The sequence below is a fragment of the Notamacropus eugenii genome, chromosome 3, assembly GCF_028372415.1.
Source record: "Notamacropus eugenii isolate mMacEug1 chromosome 3, mMacEug1.pri_v2, whole genome shotgun sequence".
In the NCBI taxonomy this organism is placed as follows: domain Eukaryota; kingdom Metazoa; phylum Chordata; class Mammalia; order Diprotodontia; family Macropodidae; genus Notamacropus; species Notamacropus eugenii.
In genome coordinates, this window is record NC_092874.1 from 333,866,773 (window position 1) to 333,887,349 (window position 20,577).

Genomic DNA, 20,577 nt, shown 5'->3' on the forward strand with positions numbered 1-20,577 from the left:
TTTCTACTTCATTTCTAAAAATTCTTTTTAAATGATCTATCAGTGTATAGATTGAGGATCACTGCGTCAGTGAGTATGTACAGTTTAGTGACTTTGGGGGCACAGTTTCAAACTGCTTTTCAGAATAGTTGGACCAGGTCACAGCTTCACCAACATATCATTTTGAAGATGGAGTTTGTAACTTGCCCAAGTTCTCAGTGGGTCAGGTTTGAACCCAGTTTCACTGAATCCAGAGCCAGCCATATCCCCACTGTACATTTACTGCCTTCCTATTCAAAGATGGTACAAATATAATTTCTGTTTTGTAGATGCAGTGACTGAGTCTTAGAAAGTTTAAGTGATCTGCCTGTAGTTAAAGAGCTGGGAAGTGTCAGATCATAATCAAAACAAATTAATAAGCTTTTGTTAAGTGTCTTCTATGTGCCAGGTACTAGCTCAGTTCTGGAAGTACCCCCTCAAATGGGCAAAAAACTGCCTGCCTTTAAGGAACTCCTAATCTAATTGCAATCAACTACAGACAAGATACATCCAGGATAAGCTGGAGCCGATAACAAAGAGGAAGCACTAGCATAACTTCTGTAGAAGATAGGATTTTTAGCTGAGACATGAAGGAAGCCAGGAGGCCCAGCAGGGAGAGCATTCCAAGTATGAGGACAGCCTGTGGAGGAACTGCAAGGAGACGCATCATTGGATCAGAGTCCATAGTGAGGAAGAAAGGTGGAAAAGACTGGAAAAGTAGAAAGGGATCAGTCTCCTAGATCCATAAAATTCACATCTGGGAAGGAGAAAAGGGAGGCCCAGAAGACACAGAATTCTGGCAGCTAGGATTATCCTTAAAAGGTTTTATCCTTCAACTTGTAGAAAGATTTCCTATAATCAGCCTTACTTGATGGGTTGAAGGTGCTAAATTAGAATCTTTGAGAACTAACGTTCTTAAAAGTTGTTTATGATTATTATTTTCATTGATACCAATAATAATAAAAGTATTCCAGAGAATGACATTTCTTCCCTTCCAAGGATCACCCATTCTGGTGTTTTATAGCCTTCACTGTTGGGAAGATTTGGGGGGCCTGGGGTGGGAGGAAGCATCTAAAAGTAATCACAATGGACCATTGTGTCCCTTTGCCAAACCCTGCTTGGAAGGCTCTGTGGAAGATCTCTTGGAGCCCCTGGGAGACAATTTCCTGTGCTGTCCCTAAATGTGTCTAGTAGAAGGTTAGGTCCATTTTGGTCCTGTGACCTGTGGCCAAGACTGTGGTCTCTCCTCTCTGTCTTCCTGGCCCCTACTCTGCCTCTAAAAATAACTCTGCTATTTAAAAACCATCTCCACTAGAGCATTGTTTTCTTACTTTCTTGGACTAGTTGGAGTTGGCTCTTCTGAGTCTGGGAGCTTTGCCTGCCTAATCCTCATTTTCCGGGTTCTGCCTAATTGGTCTCTATCCTTCCTGTGTCCCCTGGGGCATTGTCTTCCAGCTAGAGGGGAAAAGAGCCAGATTCTGATTCTCCTTCAGGTAAAGCAAGATGATTTCTGCTTCTTGCCACCTGAGAACAGAATAAATGGAGTAAAGAGTGCCGTAGGGGACTTGGCATCTTTAAGCTGCCCAAATTCTGTACTTTCTTTCCATGATATAAACTATGAGGCTATGAAATTTGCAGTTCTTGAGTGAGATGTGATTAACATAGATAAAGTGAAATTAGGGTGGCTGAAAGTAACTTGATGTCAGTGATTTTTAAAAAAGAGACCCCCATGTGTACCCAAAAATGTACAGCAGTACTTTGTGTAGTAGAAGAGAACTGGAAACAAAGCAAATGCCCATCCATTGTGAAATGATGAAACAGTTTGTGAAATGTGAATGGAATGGAATATTTTTGTGTTAGAAGAAATGATGAATATGATAAACACAGGAAAGCATGGGGAAACTCATATGAACTGATGCAAAGTTAAAGTAGTCAGAACCAGGAAAACAACCCTACACAATGACAGCAATGGTATACATCTTTTTTTTTTTTTTTAATTGAATGATGTGAAATTACAAAGATGAAGCTTGGCTCCAAAGAAGAGGTATGAGAGAGGACCTCCCTCCTTTCTTTGTGGAGGTGGGTGACTGTGGGCATATAATGTCAGATTGTTTTGATTTGTTGGTCACCTTTTCCGAACCTTTTGTTCTTTTTTATTAAAGAGTTATTCTCTGGAAAGGGGAGAGAGAAAAAGGTTACATTGAGACATGAGTATGAAATAAAAACAAATGTTAACAATAAAATTTTATTTTAAAAGAAAAATAAGTTACCTTGACATGGTACGTGTATTTGTTGCCTTGTCATGTAGCCTCTGCTTCTTCCTGTGAATAATCCTTTCCACTTTTCTGTTCCTTGTAGCCTACAACCCTTCCTCAGGGCACCATCAACATGAACCAGTGCACAGATGTGGTAGATGGAGAGGGTCGCACCGGCCAGAAGTTCTCTTTGTGTATTCTCACACCGGAAAAGGAGCACTTCATCCGAGCAGAAAACAAGGAGATCATCAGTGGGTAAGTTTTCCCTGAGTCTGTGGAGAGGGCTCCTGAAAATAAAGCTTTATTTACCCTGGCATGCTGAGCCTACATGCCCTGGGGGACTCTGTGTGGGTTGCCTTCATGGGTACAAATGTTCCGACTCTGTCAAGCATGTAGGATCAGGTACAGTTGGACATTAACTATTAAGGGTTAGGAGTCTGGCCAATTCACGTAAGTTCTCAGTTGAAAGTCTGCCTTGTATAAATAGGGCCCAAAGTTTTTCTCACTTATTGACTGTGAAGAAGCATGTGACCTGTGAATGAGGGGAGTGCAAAGGATCTTTGGGATCACCTGACATCCCCATCCCTCAATTCTAATAATGACAATAATAGTGAAGGTGATGATTTGTACAGACTTTGTGGTAATTTCCACAGTGGAAACTCCTTCTTTTAATATCTTTTGGCACTGGAGCTGCAACTTCAAGATCTCTGGGGGGCTGAGAGGATTTGGCTAGTATGTGCCAAAGGGCAGAGCTTGACACATGGTCTTCTTGACTTCATGGTTTGCCCTATATCTGTCATGCCAAACTGCCTTGTCCTCGTCCTTCCTTTCCCTTCTCTCCACTAAGTCATATTGCTTCAATAATACAATAAATGGGTTTTTTTTATTAACTATAGTATATATCATCAATACAGAGTTTTTTAAGGTTGTTACAAAGGACTTCATCTTTCTTACTTTTTAACCTCTAAAGATTCCCCTTGTGAGAAAGATGGTGAGAGATATTATCTCCAGTTTACAGATGGAGAAAACCAAGTTTAATGAAGTTGACTTGCCTTCCTTTTTCAGCATTAAGCATTTATCAGATTCCTGCTATATGGAAGGTACTGAGATGTAAAGAAGCAGAAGACATGATGTGTCCCCTCAAGGGATAGGTCAGTGATTTAGAGAAAATAAAGGGAGAAATTACTGTACGTTGGAGCAATTCAGACCTTCATGAAGGAGTTAGAACTAAACCTTGGTCTTGAAGTTGGCCTGACCTGATTAGAGAGATGGGGCTTCTCCAACGCATTGTGGTTTTTACAGAAAAGAGCACAGGACCCTTAGAGTCAGGAGATGTGGTTTCTAAACTCAGCTCTGTCACATACATGTTGTAAGAGGTTGAGAGAGTTATTCAAACTCTCTGGACCTCCATTGTGTTATCTGTACAATGACAAGGTTGGACCAACTCTCCAAGGCTAGAAGGACCCTTTCAGATCTAACGTTTTGTGGTTGTATCCCAAGTAGAAGGGTGTCGCCAAACCAAGGAGGCATGTGTATGTGTATGCCTTGTCTCCTTCGTTATAGATTGTTCACTCTTGGAGGGCAGAGATTGTGTTATACACATATAGTACCCCTGTTGGGAACTACCTTGACAACTTCTGAAGGGTGCAAATTGGGAACCAAGTTTTCCCCTGCACATATTTCCAGAACCCCACTGATCTTAGGGTTGATTTCCTGAGCCTCTGATGGCTTAGAGATGAGTGGGGAAAGATTTCCAGCTCAGCTGAATTCAGTATGCATTTATAAGTGCCTATGATGTGCCAGGTACCTCTCCAAGTCTCTGGAGGCACAAAGACAAGAAAAAACACAGACATTTTCCTCAGAGAACTTATATTCTACTGAGGAGAAGCAACACATCAGTAGATATGAAATGTCTACATGATGAATCCAAGGTAATTTCAGGGGAGGGGCAGAGAGAACACTAGGAACTATGTGAGGGATGTCTGCCAAAAGAGGCTTTTAAAGTCTTAAGCCTAAGTCTTAGCAAAAACTAAGGTCCTCTTTGGGTGGGAACTTCAATACTATGCTGTGTATGAGACACTAGAGAAATAGAAGGCCATGCATAGTGTTTTGGGTCTAAGGGAGGAAGTAGGGCCAACATACTTAAAACATACAGAAAAACCTACCAGACCCAAGCTGAAATGTCTTAGGGGACCAGGCCCTGAAGTGTTCTTGTGATTCCTCATTGGGTCATGGAAGTGACCCAGGCTTCTAAAAGACTGTGCTCTCAGAGAGTAGGCTCTGACAGGTTCCACCAACCTGAATGAGTTTCTAGACTGAGTCCGGTAAAAGACTACCTGTCCTTGGTTTCAGGGACAGCCAATTCACAGGCAAACACTAGTTTGGCCACAGGGGGCTGGATTGATTTTAGGGGTGCAGACACTCTTAAGATAGTGTATCAGATTGCAGAAGGGCTGTGGGCTGCATTGGCAGAAGGAGAATCTCCCTGTGTTTATGAATTGTCGGTTGCTTATTCTATATGGAGCAGTTCTACGGAGCTGTCTATTCATATTAAGTTCTGCAGGCTAATTGGCAGCATGGGGTCAGTCTGGGAAGGCTTCATGGGGGAAGTGATTGTAGAAGTCAAGGAAAGAGAGGCCTAGCTTGCGAAAGTGAGAGACTTTGGTAGGGAAATGACGAGAGTCAAGATCAGAGGACATCTTTTTACCCCACTGTTACATATTGGGTTACTTCTCATCTGGATTGTACAGTCTAAGACCTAGTTTCTGGTGGTGGTGGTGGTTTATGCATAATACTATCCACCTAACTCATAGCTTTGAGGTTTAGGAATAAAAACCTGTTGGAGCTGATCTGAGGGGAAAATGATGGGATGTACTACTCTGTTTTACTTTAAATTCAGTTCTTTTCAGTCCTCTGGGATAAGAGGAGAGGTTTTAGACATGTGCCAGCCTAGCGCTCCAGGCCAATGTTCCTACCCCTCTGACCTCTCAAAGGCTGGTCTCAGGCTGTGATAGCTAAGAGCTAAGTGGAGACCTTTATCTTATTTTAAAGTCAGAGCTGGAGTTGGACAAGAAATCATCTAATCCAAAACCCTAATTTTATTATATTCTTAATTAATAATTTTAATTAATTAATTTTATTTTTATAACAGCCACTTCCTGGTATTTCCCCTCATAGTGTCCTCCTTCATAAAAACAAAATAAAATAGTTAAGTAAAATGAACCAATATACGAACCTTAACCGATAGAGAGTACATATAACATTCTACATCCATCGTCCACTACTTTTCTTCTAAGATCAGGAAGTATGTTGTGACATCATTTCTCTGGAACCAACGTGTCAGCTCTTTAATTTGCAGCTGGTTTGCACAGTGACCAGAGTGCTGGGTCTGAAATCGGGAAGACCTGAGTTCAGATGTGGCCTCAGACATTTAATGACTTTGTGACCCTGGCCAACTCACCTAACCTTTGTTTGCCCCAGTTTCCTCATCTGTAAAAAGGGTACTAGGGGTAATAATAGTATTTACCTCCCAGGGTTGTTGGGAGGTTAAAATAAAGTAATAATTACAAAGTACTTAGCCCTGTACCTGGCCCATAGTAAAATCTATATAAATGTTAACTATTATGAATTTTAGAAAGTATGATATAGTTCAAGGGCAATAAAATTAGATTCAGAAACCTATATTCTACCTAACATTCTACCCCTGACTTATTAGGTGATCTTAGCCAAGTCACTCCATTCTTGAGCCTATATCTCCATATGTAAAATGGGGATGATAATGAACACAGTACCCCTACCCCTTACCAAAGTTGTGAGGACCAGCTCACATTGGCAGAGTCCAGAGTTCATCTTTTTAGAAGTGTGAAGGGATGTTAGCTGCTTCATTTTACATGTGAGGGAGCTGGAACCCAGAAAAGTTAAGTGACTTGTCCTAGGTCTCACAGGTCAGTCAGCGAGCATTTATTAAGTTCCTACTCTGTGCCAGGTACTGTGCTAATAAGCACTGGGAACACGGGGAAAGGTAAAAGAGGGTGTCTGTCCTCAAGGATCTCACAGCCTAATGGGGGAGACAGTATAATACACAGACAACTCTATACCAATAAGCTATATACAGGAGAAATTGGAGCTAACCGATAGAGAAAAGGTGCTTGCGTTGTGGGGATTAGGAGAAGCTGCCTATGAAAGGTTTGATTTTAGCTGACGCTTGGAGGAAGCCAAAGAGTAGATGAGGAGGGACAGAGTTCCACTCTTAGGCCCAAGAAATTAGCCTGGGTCCTCTCAAGTCCAAATCCAAGGCACTTTGTAGTTGGAGTACTTTGGAGCGATAGAATATTACATGAGACAAGCTTTAGGCCTATGGTCAGTTTACAGATGAGGACAGGTCCAGAGAAGTGTCATGTCTACGGTCACACAGCTGATAAATGGCAAAAACTTGAGTCTACAGTGTTCGTTTCTGGCAGTTACATTTTTGGTTTAAGATACTTCTACATCCATTATTGTATTTGAATCCCGTAACAACTGTTTGATAGAAACAGTGATAGAAAGGAAAGGTGATAGAAGTTGGTATAATTATCCCCATTTTATAGATGTAGAAACTCAGTTGCTTTATCCCTATCTTCTATGTGATTTCGTCTTCAGAGTTCACTTTTCTTTACCCTGTGATGTCTCAGAGACTTGAGTGTCATTTCAGGGAGAGGGGAGGGGATCTTGGGGGTCATGGAAAGGGAAAGTGGACAAGGCCAGGCAGGTTTGCATTGTGAAGACTCTCTCAGCGAAATGTCTGAATTTACTGACTGACATTTGATGAGTGATAAATTTTTAATGTTTAAACTCTAGCTGCCTTTATCCTCATTCCTCTGGCAGGTAGCTCAGCTCCTCCTGATTAGCAAATAGGGTGTTCCCAAAGGGCTGATAAGTCTCTGGAGGGGCCTCCCTCTGCAGCCCCTGCCCTTTTTCTCTTTTGTAGCCATAATTGGAAGATGGAGTATGGGCTGGGTATATGCCCAGATGGCTCCTTTCAGCAGGTACAGCAGCAGTCCAGAAGAGTGGCATGGGGGCCCAGAAGTTCTGCCAGGTGTGGTGGGGTCAGAGGCTCACAAGCCAGTCCCAAAGCTCATTGCCCTCTCTTTTTACCAGGCTCCTTTGCTGGTTTCCGTTAGTTTCTTTTCCCTTCTCTCCTAGGACCTTGTGAGAAGTTGAGCTTGCTTCCCTTTGGGTGGTGGTAGTTGAGTCACACCAAGCTCAACCCAATAGAACGGTCTATGTTCCAAACATGGTTTACTTCTTGAAGTTTGTTTATTTCTTGGGCCTACTTTAATGAAAACTATTTTATTTTGTATTCCTCTGACCTGGAAAGGCCCTGAGTTTTAGGAAGAACATCAATGGGAATAAGTATTGGGAATCTTTTTTTGTTTGTTTGTTTTAACAGGAAGGAATAATTTGTCCTCAGATGGTGGAGTTGGGCTAAGTGATGTCCGAGGTCACAGAATCACAGAATTTGTGGGTTGGATGGCATCTTAGCAGCCAATCTAATCCAAGCAGTACACAAAAGGAATCCCAACTTGTGCCCCAAAATTAGTCATCCCACCTCTGTTTGAAGATCCCTGAGGAAGGAGCCCCCACCCCCAGAGGCACATCTGGATCCACATCTGGACAGCTTGATTTCTTAGGGCTTTCTCCTGACATTCAGCCTGAAGCAGTCTCTTTGCAATTTCTACTCTTTTTTCTTGGTTATGCCCACAGAGGCCAAATAGGAATTTAATCCCTCTTATTCTGAAAGCCTCCAAATACTAGAAAATACAGCTACGTCCCTCTTTCCTCTCCCTCCCCCCCACCTCAGTCTTTTCTCTTGGCTAAACATGTCAAATTTCTTTGGTAGATCCTTACAGGTCACAGACTCAAAGCCCTTCACCATCTTACCTGTCCTCTAAACACTCTCTGGCCTCTTGTCCTTAAACTGTGATTCCCAGGACTAAATCCAGCCCTCTGGGTGAGGTCTGACAAGAGCAAAGTATAGTGGGACCTCCCTTTCTCACTCCAAAATTCTATGACTTTTCCTATTCCATTTGGAAGAAACTATATAACTGTGCACTCTAAACTTAGGGTCCTGAAACTACTGTTTGTATGTGACCTTTAGCTTAGCATTTCCTTTCTCTGTACCTCATTCTACCCTTCTGCAAAATGGTCTGGGATAAGGGGCAGTAGGTTGTATGTTCTAACGTGGAAATTAAGACAGGCATTAAATCTGAAGGACTCTTGTCCGTTCATTGAAGCTGGTCCTTCATCCATTTATTCAGTAATTCGTTCAGATATATTTGAGTGCCTGCTTTGTGTTCCTCTTCATTATCAGTTTCCCACACATTGCCTGTCCTCTGAACACTTTCTTACTCTCGCACCTCCACATAAAACAACAGCATTGGGCACACAGACACCAGACAAACTTAGGGTTGGGCGCCCTGGTTGATGATTTTTCCACCTGTTGTCTTCAGGCTTCTTATGAGAAGAGACCAGGACAGTACTGGATTTAAACCCTTCCCTTGACTTTGATCTTTTTTGCATTTGTAGTTTCATCTTGGAATAACCCCTATGGCTGAGAAGTAGATGTAGTTACTGAGGTTCTGGGGATGAGTTTGGGGGCAGCATGGCGTGCTTTAAGTCAAAGGCATAACCCTCATGATGGAAATCTCAGCCATGATGGCAGGCTCGTTTCAGTACATTTTACATCTCATCACGGTTTAATTTCACTTTAAGCCAAATACTGTCAAGAGTCGAACTGTCTCCCCTGAAATCATAGATTTTTGAGTTGGAAAGGACCTTAAGAAATTATCTAAATCCTTTGGTTTCAATAAATCATTCTAAGAGGGAGTTCCTTGGTATTGTGAACAATTCAAAGCTTACAAGCCTCCCCTCACTTCTTCCCATCCCTCCCCCCTCTGCCCCCCAAGAGACTGCCCTAATTTGAGAACTGGCTGTTATATCTCATGGGGGTAGATCAAAAAATTATTTCCTTTGTTTGTTTTGAGTTTACCACCTGTTTCTTCTTCCCTTCTTTGTCTTTTAACTGGTAAACTGGTGGGTGCTCAGGATGCAACATGGCTGTGTTGAGGGAATTTTCTTGCCATTTTCTTAAATGGGATTGTGGTATAGATTCTTTCCCATCCTTAGATTCCTACTTCCTCTCGCTTCTTCTAAAAGGACCTGAGATTGGAATCCATTTTGAACAGCTCACAACTAGAACTGGGGCCACCTGGGCGATAGCCCTCCCCCTAACTGCTCTGCCCCTCTTCCTTTTACAGGGTTTACTTTTTTATCTTTATTAATGCATTTGGATACTGTTATAAAAGTCAAAGGGGTTTGGCTGATTGTTTTCTCTGGTAATCCAATCATCCCCTGGATGCTCAGCTGCCATATTGACAGTAACAAAAAGAAAAGGAGATGGCATTAAAGTCTAGTCACCTCAAGTGCATGCTTTCTGCCAGGGCTCCATTCCCTATTTTATCTAAAATCTATCCCTGTTTACCTAAGATTCTTCTCTTCTCTCTTTCTCCCTCCCTCCCTCCCTCTCTTTCTCCTTCCTTCCCTCCCCCTCTCCCTCTCTCTTCTCTCTCTCCCTCTCCCCCTCCCTCCCTCCCTCCAGCATCACACAGCTCGTAAGTGTCCAGTGTCTGAGGTCAGATTTATACTCAGGTCCTCCAGACTTACCACACTCCAGGGCTGGTGCCATTCACTGCCCCACCTAACTGCCCCCTCACTTTGGGGTTCATCAGAAAGACAGAATACAGAAGCTTGCTTCAATAGGAGGACTTTCAAATCTCTGCCCTGTGGAAGGATACCTTCTATCAGGCAAAGAATAAGAACAGGGACTTTTGGAAGCTGGTTGGAATCGGTGGGATAAAGATATTGTTGATTTGGGGATGTCCACCGTGACCCACGATAGCACGAGTCACTGAGGCACACAATTTAAAGTCCTCATTTTGCTACCTGGCTATTTCATTTACCCATCTTTTGACTAAATAGAGTACACGGGTCTACTCTAGGGCGCCCCCCCCCAAAAAAAAGTGACAAAAGAGAACTGAGCCTAGGAATGAAAGTCAGGAAATCTTTGTCCTACTCTTAGCTTTGCTACTAACGAACTGTAGGACCCTGAGTAATATCCTTCATGGACCTAAGTTTTGTCTATAAAAATGAAAAGATTGGACTCGATCTCTAAGGATCCTTCCAGTTCTGTCTCTGATTTGTATGTAGGTCTTTAATTCACTTTCTCTCCTTCACAGCTCTGCCTCTCTACAGCCTAGGTCCATGGATACATTTCAAGGAGTCTGTGAAACTGGATTGGAGGGGGAAAAAAGATCTTTATTTATATAATCTGTACCTGAAATTTAGCATTTCTGATAATTACTATTAACTAGCATTGATATAGATTTCCAGAGTGCTTTTCTAAATATTATTTCATTTTGTCCTCATAATAACCCTGGGAGGGAGATGCTGTGAGGTCATACAACTGGTAAATGTGTGAGGCCAAATTTGAATTCAGGTCTTCCTGTCTCCAGGTCCAGTACTCCCTTTGCCATCTAGCTTCAGTTATGAATATGTCACAAACCACAATAGAATGAGCCTTACCTGTGACTTTGGTGCCAATGGAAATCACAGCTATTTTCCTATCATATTAGGGTTGTTGCAGATATCTTAAAATGTTATTTATGTCCATCACTACTTCAAAATTCTTGGGCTGCTAGGTGGCACAGTGGATAAAGGACCTGGAGTCAATTTAAATTTGACCTCAGACACTTCCTATCTGTGTGACCCTGGGCACATCAGTTAACCCTGTTTGCCTCTGTTTCTTCATCTGTAAAGTGAGCTGGAGGACATGGTAAGCTTCTCCAGTATCTTTTCCAAGGAAACCTCAAATGGGGTCATGGAGAGTCAGACACAACTGAAATGACTGAACAACAACACTTTAAAATTATTGTAGTTTTAGACCTGCTGATAAAAAGAACATGATCACAGACTTCCTGCTTACAAATTGTTTTTCACTATGATTAGTTTCTTTTATAACCCCGAGTATTTTATTGTATGTATTAAAAAAATGATTCTGAGGTGTCCTTAGTCTTTACCCATTCTTCCAAAGGGATCTGTGACACACAAAAAGGTGAATAAGTCCTTCTCCATGACCTTCCTTGTCTGGGGAGTCCCCCCACTAGCTCCTCTCTTAACCAGGCTACCTCTTCTTAGGTAGCATCTAATCTCTTGGACTTTTCTCCAGATCCATATCCATTGTGGTAGAGTGGAAAACAGGTTGGATTTGAAGTCACAGAACCTGTGTTCACATTCTGGATCTGTTATTGACTACCTGTGTGACCTTGGACTAGTTATTTACCTTCTTCAGGCCTCAATTTCCTCATCTATCAAATGGGGAGATTGCATTAGATGGCCTCAGAGTACCTTTCCAACTATAAATCAATATTTTCATGATTCTTCCTCTAATCAAAAATTATCTTTTGTTCTTTCTGGTTAGAGCTAGACAATAAGCTACCTTGTTAACGTATTTATAAGTATTAATTTATCAATATGCTAACTCTTCCAAGCCAATACAAGTGGGGACTCCTGGTGATATAATTAATACTCACTCAAAAAAAGAAAAACTGTAGAGCTTGAAATTATGGTCAGTCTAGCAGGCGGGTCAGTGGAGACATTTTTGAGCAACCACACATTTTATATCAAATTGTGGTAACTCATCCCTTTGGGGAGGGACTTGGGATGAGTTGGACAGAAGGTGGGCATCAAGGAGAAATGGTGGAAGAGTCCTAGAGATTGTCTCACAGGAGAATTGAGAGAATTATCTCCTCTCTAGCTTCTAAGATCTTCTAAGATGACTTGCCCAGTTTCTGATGTATGCAGAGGGATTGGTAGGCATCTTCAGCCTAGGTCCTTTGTAGAATATCAGTATTTGGTCCTTCAACTCTTAGGCACTATGATTTTTCTGGTTCCAACCAGACCACTTCATCTGTGATTGTCTTCAGCCAATACAGCAAGCACTGAATTTAGAATCAAGAGACTTGGTTTCAAACCCTGACTCCATACTTTCCTTCCTGTGCCACTTGAGCAAGACACTTAACCTATGTGGGCCTCAGTTTTTCTATTTGTAAAAGGAGCTGGTTGGCTTAGATAACCTCTAAGGTTTTATCTCCTATGATCTGTTTCTGCAATAAAAAAAAAGTTTTGAGAGAAGTCTGGCCAATACCTTCTATCCTCCTGAAGGAATGACCCCATAGGAAAGATTATAGGTCACATAAAATGTTGTCTTCTCTTTTTTCCCCATAAATTTTTTCTCTTGCTTCCTCTGTTTTTGGGTTCAGTTCTAGAAAAGAAACCAGGAGGTGCCAGTCCCGTGTTGGCTCATTGAATGGTCAACATTTGGAAGAGGGATTAGACTTATTCTCTGTGACCCTACAGAGGAACTCTAGGATAAATGGGTGGAAGTTACAGGGTTGCAGATTGTTGTTCAATATAAAGAGAAACATGATAGGAGTTCCTAGTGGAAGAGAGTGACATGGGTTCCAATCTTCCTTCTCTAACTTAATAGCTATGTGATTACTTTCAGGGCTCTTAACTTATCCAAAATGAGTTTCCTCATCTGTAAAACAAAAAAAATAACAAATGGTACCCTCACTTCACAGATCTACTAGGAGGATTAAATGAGATTGTATAATGTGCTTTACAAACCTTTTATGTCAGCTGTTGTTTCTTCATCATCTATTGGAACCATCCCAAAGTGGAATCAGCCATCTTAATTCACTGAAAGCTTTCAGGTAGAGGCTAGAAGACCATCTAACAAAGATGTTGTAGACAAGATTGCTGATTCATGTAGGGTTTGGACCCAGTGACCTCTGAGGTCCCTTCACACTCTACAATTATGTATGTCTACAAACCCTTTATTAAACATCTACTTTTTGCCAAACACTACACTAAACTCCATAGGAGATACAGGGATAATTAAGATATGGTCTTGGATGCTCGGTGTTGTTGTACATGTCTGGGATAGGACAAGTTGTTCTGAAAGCTGACTGTGCCTGGACTTGCTAGCTGTTGCCTTTGTTATCAAGTGACCCTGACTAAGGGTTCTCCGTGTCCAGCCCAGATATAAGCCTCAAGAAATGTGTCTTCTTTCCAGTATCAGAATCTCACATTCTCTTTGGCTTTGTAAAGAGCAGTGGCTTCAGGACCTGGGTCCCTAGAGGCCCTACTTTTCAGCTTCTTCCTGCCTCAGCCAGGGGGGCTTGACCTTCCCCTCACAGGCCTTTTTCCCTGGCTTTGGGCCAGGGTCAGCTCTGCTCTCAAGTCTTCTTTTAAATAAACTCCCCACTCCATTACTCAGTAAGTCTTCTTCCTGCCAAAGGAACCAACAGCCGTGGCTTCTGTTCTCAGGACAGAATGGGATCCCAGTTCCAGGGAGGGAGACAAGAAAATGCCTTCTATTTCCTTATTCATACTGTTCAGATTTGTCTAAACGAGCTCTTTGATCTCCACTGGTTGGGAGAAGTCCAGGCCAGGCCCTGTTCCAGGATGAGAGGAAGTTGGAGAATGGTTTCCCTTGAGGACAAAATGACTAACTAGAAACTAGCTTTATTTATTTATTCATTTATTATCTGTGGTTCTCCTTTAGCAGAGCATCTTCTCAGTACCTCATCTTTCTATGCTAGCCAGTCTGAGCCATTATTTTGTATTTTGTATTGACTTCTCTCTGTACAGAGAGGCTGAGATGGAAGATTGGATAGAGAGACAGCTCTCAAAACCAGGAAGACCTAAGTTGAACTCTCACCTTTGACATGTGACTGTGACCAATGGGCAAGTCACTTAATCTCTCAGTGGTCTAGGCAACTCTGTAAATTGATAGCTTACAGAGAAAATGCTGACCTGTTCTCACATGGAAGGAGGTTCCTCAGTCAGGAATTTCTTATACAAAAGAAATCATGGGTCCAATCCCTATTCCTAATCTATCTATACCTATGGTTTACTCCTAGTACAATGAAAACTCATTGACAGTAGGAATTGTTGGCTTTTTTTGGGGGGGGCAGGGGGGTGGAGAGGGTTGGTCCTTGTGTCTGCAGTATCTAGCACAGCACTTTGGTAAGTGATTAATAAATGCATGTGTAAGTTAAGAAAAGAGTGATGGACATAATCAAGACTTTACTATAAATGTTTACGTATAGATCTCTTTTCCAGCCACACTGTATTTTTATGTCACTCTTTACCTGTGTATGAGTCCTCTTCCTGTCTTGAGATGAGATTGTAGATGGTAGGGATTAGGTTAAATATAAGAACTTGTGATGGGGAGAGTTATGAAGGTGTTGGAATGTTTTCTTAGGATAGTCATGGACTCCTCATTTCCTAAAGATCTTTGAGAATAAAATTTAGAATCGCAGAAAGCAGAACCAGGAAGATAATATACACAGAAATTATAGTAATACTTACTATAGTAAGTATAGGCAGCTAGGTGGCACAGTGGATAGAATGCTGGGCCTGGAGTCAGGAAGACTGAGTTCAAATCTGGTCACAGACACTTACTAGCTGTGTGACCCTGGGCAAGTCACTTAACCCTGCTTGCCTCAGTTTCCTCATTTATAAAATGAGCTGGAAAAGGAAATGACAAACCACTCCAGTATCTTTGCCAAGAAAACCCCAAATGCAGTCACAAAGAGTCAGGCAGGACTGAAACAACTGAATTATACAAAGATAATAGAAATCGAGTCAAATGCAGTGTTGAATATTGATTTCTGATGATTGATTTTGGAAAATAATACTTTCAGTGGATCATGGGTATGGAATGTTGTGTACTTGTAGCTAGGTAAATGAGATAATGGATAGAATTCCAGTCCTGGAGTGAAGATGTCTACTCTTTCTGGCCTCTGGCCTTTCTGGCTGTGTGACTCTGGACAAATCACTTAACCCTGTTTATCTCAGTTTCCTCATCTGTCAAATGAGCTGGAGAAGGAAGTGGCAAACCAGTGTCTTTGCCCAGAAAACCCCAAAAGGGTCACAAAGAACTGGACACAACTAAAACAAGTATTGTCAGACATGAATGACTTTACTTAACTCTTTTGGTTTTCCATTATAAAGAAAGGTACTGTGGAGCAAGAATTATTGGAAAATGAAGATGGTATAAGTTTTAAAAAAAAATTTTTTAAAGAAGGTTTAGGAAGAGTGACTGTCTACTGATTGGTGAGTGGATGAAGAACAGACTGCATCACCCCTAAAAGTTCTTTCCGATCCACTGATCCTGTCTTCTCTGATTGGTGGAGACTGAGGCAAGCTTGAATTCACAAGGGCATCCATACTTTCCTCCTAGACGCCTGGAGTCAGATCCAGAGCTTTCTCTACATGGATTAGCTTCTTTAAAATTGGTGTTTTTCTGTCTTTTTGCAAAAGGCATTGGGATGATGAAGCTGACCCCTGATACCAAGGATTTCCTGTCTCTTGGGAAAGCAGCTGAGTGACTGAGGATTGTAGCCTGAGATGGCCCTAAATGGCTCCAAAATGCTGCTGTAGTCCTGTGTATTTGCCAAGTCCTAGCTAGGAGGGAATTTTTATGGTTGTTATAAGCCCCTGAAATAAGGGTTAGTAATGGAAACACTGACGTGCCCTGAACTCCCAGGGCCCAAGGCTGCTTGGCTCAGGACTGGGGCTCTGGTGTGGGCTGCCTGTGGTCAGGTTTGCCTTTAAGCTAGTCAGAGGTGCTCCTTAGACCTTGTCCTGATTGTGCTTTTATGGGGGACCAGGCAGTCAATAAAAGGAAAAAACCTTTGGGAGCTAGATGGGCCTATGGGCCAAGGCCTAGGAAGTCTCATTCCTGATATGGGTACCCTGAAATTGCTGTCTGGTTGTGACGTTCTGCCCCCACCCCCACCTCCCCCACCCCTCCCCTCCCATCTTGGACTAGCACAGCTCTTTGCCCCCAGAGGCCTAGAAGAAAAATAGACCTTCTAAGCTGGAGTTCTTGTCCAGGCTTTACTGCCAGGCAGGCCTTGGCAGGCCCAGGGTTGAATGACTCTCTGCTCAATAGACTGAAGATGTATGCCTGTTATGCCAAGCTTTTGGGGGGAACTTTCCAGGGTGGGGTAGTCAGGGCTTGTTGGCATGATTGATATTCTAGTTACTGGCCTCCCCCTCCTCCCCCGCTTAATGGAATTTAAGATTGCATTTGGGCAACCTTTTGTGGTCACCAGACCCTACCCACCCAACCGTCCCCTGCTTTAAACCTTTTTCTGTAATGCCAAAGGGATGGCAGTGACCTGTTTGTGAATATATCCAGGAGATATTCGAGTTGCAGTGGTAGGCTGGGAGTCTGATACTTCTTTCTTTGAGCATTGAGAGAAGCCACTATAGGCTTACCTGTCATCTCTTTTCCCTGCAGATGGTTGGAGATGCTCATTGTCTACCCTAGGACCAATAAACAGAACCAGAAGAAAAAACGGAAGGTAGAGCCTCCGACTCCTCAGGTGAGTAGCCTGCCCCTGTTTGGTATGAGGAGGGTTTGAGGCACAGGTTCCAGAGACAACTTGGGTCACGAGCTCTTCATCTTTTTTTTTGTGTTATGGGCCCCCTTTGGCAATCTGAGAAAGCCTATGTATCCCTCCTCAGAATAATGGTTTGGTTTTTTAAAATTCATAATTGAATGAAATGCTCCATATCAGTTAGAGATAAATAATAACAAAGATGTAGTTCTGATTTTCTTCTTCTCAGAGTCATTGTTCCCATCCAAGCTTATAGATCCCCTGAAATCTACCCGTGGACCCCAGCTCAAGAATCACTGGCCTAAATGTTTACTCTTTCATAGGAGAATGCTGGGGAACCTTAAGAGTCTTTAGATACTTCCTGTGTTTAGGGGAACCAGAGAAGGGTTGTTAATTGGGGCTTTTGGTGAGGGTAGGACAGTGTAGCATCTTCTTTCTGAGAGTTTAAGGGATGGAGAGGAAAGCTCCCTGATACCTTTTAGCTCTTACAGGTCATTTCCATGTGTCCACTATAGGAGTGACTCGGTGACCTGAATTTTTCTAATAAGAGGAGCTGGTGGGTTGGGTTGCTCATTCCTGGAGCACCAGATGCAGACTTCTTCCTGCTCCATACCCTTTGCTGACCAGTTTCACCTAGTCCACTGTGTCTCCCTTATAGCTTAGCCACGGGAAATTTGGGGAAGGTGACGATGGTATGGGTTCTCTTGGGGTGGGGGAGTGATAGGGAAGTTTGTAGCCAGCAAGCAGGGTAGAAGTGTTTGTTCTCTGAATGAAAACTTGGGGTGAATGTTTGTCTGGTTTTTGACCTCTGTTTCTGGAGAACGCAGTTTGGGGCTCCTCTTCCCCAACCTCCAGCTTACTCCAAGAATGGGGTGAGGGCTGGACTCATGGGACCTGTGATAGCGGCATGTCTGAGGAAAGGGGTAGCTCTGGAAAGAACTTGGCTAGCCTCCACTTTCCTTGCAGGAGATGAGATTGGAGATAACTGGATGGGACTGGGGGAGGGCTGGGAGAGAACTTCACAGGGCTCAGGGCCTAGTTGGAGTGTCAGGGGACTAGTACTGTGCCCTCTGGGGACCTGACCCAGCTCTGTGCTCTCTGACTATAAATGGTAAAAGCTGCCTGTGACTCACTCTCTCCTGCCCTCCCTCCCTCCTCTGAGGGGCTCCCACGTGGCCTGAGGGGGTGGGGGTGGGAATCCCACCAGCTCAGATTTCTTCTCTGTGGCTGCAGTCCTTGAGTTCTGGAGGACTAAGCAGGCTTTACATCTGTTTCCTCATCTGTCAAATGGGGCTAATGATAACATCCACCTCACAGGGCTGTTGTAAGGATCAAATAAAATGTGCAAAGTGCTTTGCAAAACTTGAAGTGCTATATAAACGTTAGCAATTATTATCAGGCTTAGACTTCAAGATGCAGCCCAGGGTACTTGGCATGAGTGCTCACTCATGGGCACTCTCCCTCTCTCCCCCTCTCTTCTTCTCCCCCTTCTTTCTCTCTCCCTTCCTTCTCTCCCACATGCTCTCTCCTCTCTCTTCTCTCCCTCTCCTTCCTTTCTTTCTTTCTCTCTCTTTTTTCTCTCTCTCATGTGCCCTCCTTTCTCCCGCTCTCATTCTCTTTCCCTTCCTCTCTTTTTCTCTCTCCTTCCTTTCTCTCTCTCCTCTCCCTTGCTCTCTTTCTCTCCCACTCTCCTTTCCTCTCCCTTCCTTCTTTCGTTCTCTCTCCCTCTCCTTCTTTCTTTCTCCCCTCCCTCCCTCTCCCGCTCTTTCTCTCCTCTCTTTCTTTTTCTCCCAATTATTTCTCTTCTCTACACTGCCTCATATATATTCTGTGTCTTCCTTGCTGCCCTTTAAAGGTAGTAGGTCTCCAGAGGAGAATGGCTGCCTTTCTTTGCCTCTGACCTTTCTCTGTCCCCCTGCTAGACCTTTCCTCTGACTGAGCCTATAGTCTCTGCTTCTGGCCCATTCCTCTCGTGCCTTCTGATCATGTGTTCTCTTTTTTCTCCTTCTCTTCCCCATTTTGTGTCTTTTTTAGTTAGGGTGTACAATTATTATCTCATTTGATCCTCACAGCAACTCTGGGAGGTAGGTAGCTATTATGATCCCCATTTTACAGATGAGGAAACTGAGACAGAAGTCAAAGGACTTGCCCAGGGTCACACAGCTAGCAAGTGTCTGAGTCTGGATTTGAACTTGGGGCTTCCTGATATTGGGCAAGGCACTCTAGCTACCATGCCACCCAGATGCCTGATATTTTACCTTCTTTAGGGATCAGATTTCCATATCTCACTTCTGCATTCCTCACATTGAGGATGGAGTAACCATAGCTTTATTTTTGGCCTTCCCCAGGCTTAGATCTGCCCCTATCGCTCCTGATTTTTCTGTGGAAAGATGTGGGTTTCTCTTTCCTGCTCTGGGCTTGTCTCCTGTTACTGCCTCTATCTCCTACCCTGTGTTTTGCTTGCGTAACAACTATGAACAATGTAGGGGGAAAGGAAATGAATCTTTAGAGAATGGAGGAGATGCTGCTCCTTAAGGCAGGGTCATGTGAGACAGGAGGACAAAAGCCCATTGTTCTGGGTACCTCCTCAGGCCCGCCCCTCACACCCCCAGCAGGGAGACAGTCAGGACCTGAACTCCCCCTGTATTGCAGGCCAGGGTTATAGAAGAATGAGCACTTGCTCTAACCCTCGACTGCTCAGTGGTTACTGCTTTAAGGGAAAAGGCCAAGACTGAGTTTCTGGATGCTGTGTGCATGAATCCTGTCTCCTTGCACTCTTGAAGCTAATTCTATAAAATGGAACTAACTTCTTAGGAGGGATAGAGAAGGAAATTCGAGGTTTTCCTAGAAGAGTCCCCTTTCCAGCCTAGGGAACCATCTCAAAGAGTAATGGTATTATAGATTTTGTTATCCTGTTAGATAGAAACTAAGGCAGCTGGGTGGAGGGATGGGGTCTCTGGACAGTGAACATGTTGATTCGGCACCTTTCTTGTGACTCAAAGTGGGACTTCATGGAATGCTGGAGAGCAGAAGTTACGCACATAGCCACTACCCCCCCCCCCCCCCCCCCCCGCCCCCTGCATGTCCCTCCCACCCCCGCCATCAAAGCTGCCGAGTTTTGAGAGGAAAAAACCCAGGCAGAATAACATAGTTTAGGGTTCTATTGCATTACTATAGCAACAGCTTGGAAATGGTACAGGAGCTGAACTCCTGAGCTCCAAATAAGGTAACTACTTGTAGAAAAGACAGATTCAGCCCAGATCAGGGAATATCCTCCTTCTCCCTACTCCTTTCCCTACTCTTGCCCAAGAATGGCCTGATTTGACCTTATAAGTTTGTTGGAGGGATAGGGTAGACCCAAGGGAACAGTCTAACCCAGTTTACCAAATCCAGTGGTTTCTAGACATCAATTTCCCTTTTCTTCCCTTAGGGCCACAGTGATTTTGGGGGGGTCATAGCCATGGCTTGTCCCAATACTCTCACAGTCATCTTGATGGAGCCTGTGTCACTGAATTTTTGCAGGTGCTAGTTTTATGGGTTTCCAAACATAACTGGGAGACTTATCTCATCTTTTAAAATTCTCATCCCCCCTGCATCTTAGGGACTGTGCAGTGATGAGCATTCTGTGGAAGACCAGTCAGAGAAATAGAGGACTGCAGGGAGCCTGACCTGCCTACTGAACCCATTGTCTTTCCTTCTCCACTTCTCGCAATTCTGTAGGCACCCTTCATTCTGGACACACATGTTGATAACACAACATTAAGTGTGTTAGTGTGGAACTGGAAACTAGAGGG

The 20,577-nt window shown here is 43.3% G+C and overlaps 1 protein-coding gene across 8 annotated transcripts in view; it reads left to right on the top strand.

Moving 5' to 3' along the window:
* The window catches only part of MPRIP (myosin phosphatase Rho interacting protein), a 226,486-nt gene that overhangs the window by 132,101 nt on the left and 73,808 nt on the right, over positions 1 to 20,577 (top strand). For all 8 annotated transcript variants that reach the window (XM_072597052.1, XM_072597051.1, XM_072597050.1 and 5 more), the window contains exons 4-5: positions 2,377 to 2,528; positions 16,684 to 16,768. In XM_072597052.1, coding sequence (XP_072453153.1) covers positions 2,377 to 2,528; positions 16,684 to 16,768 — 237 coding nt within the window. The remainder of the gene's footprint in view (positions 1 to 2,376; positions 2,529 to 16,683; positions 16,769 to 20,577) is intronic.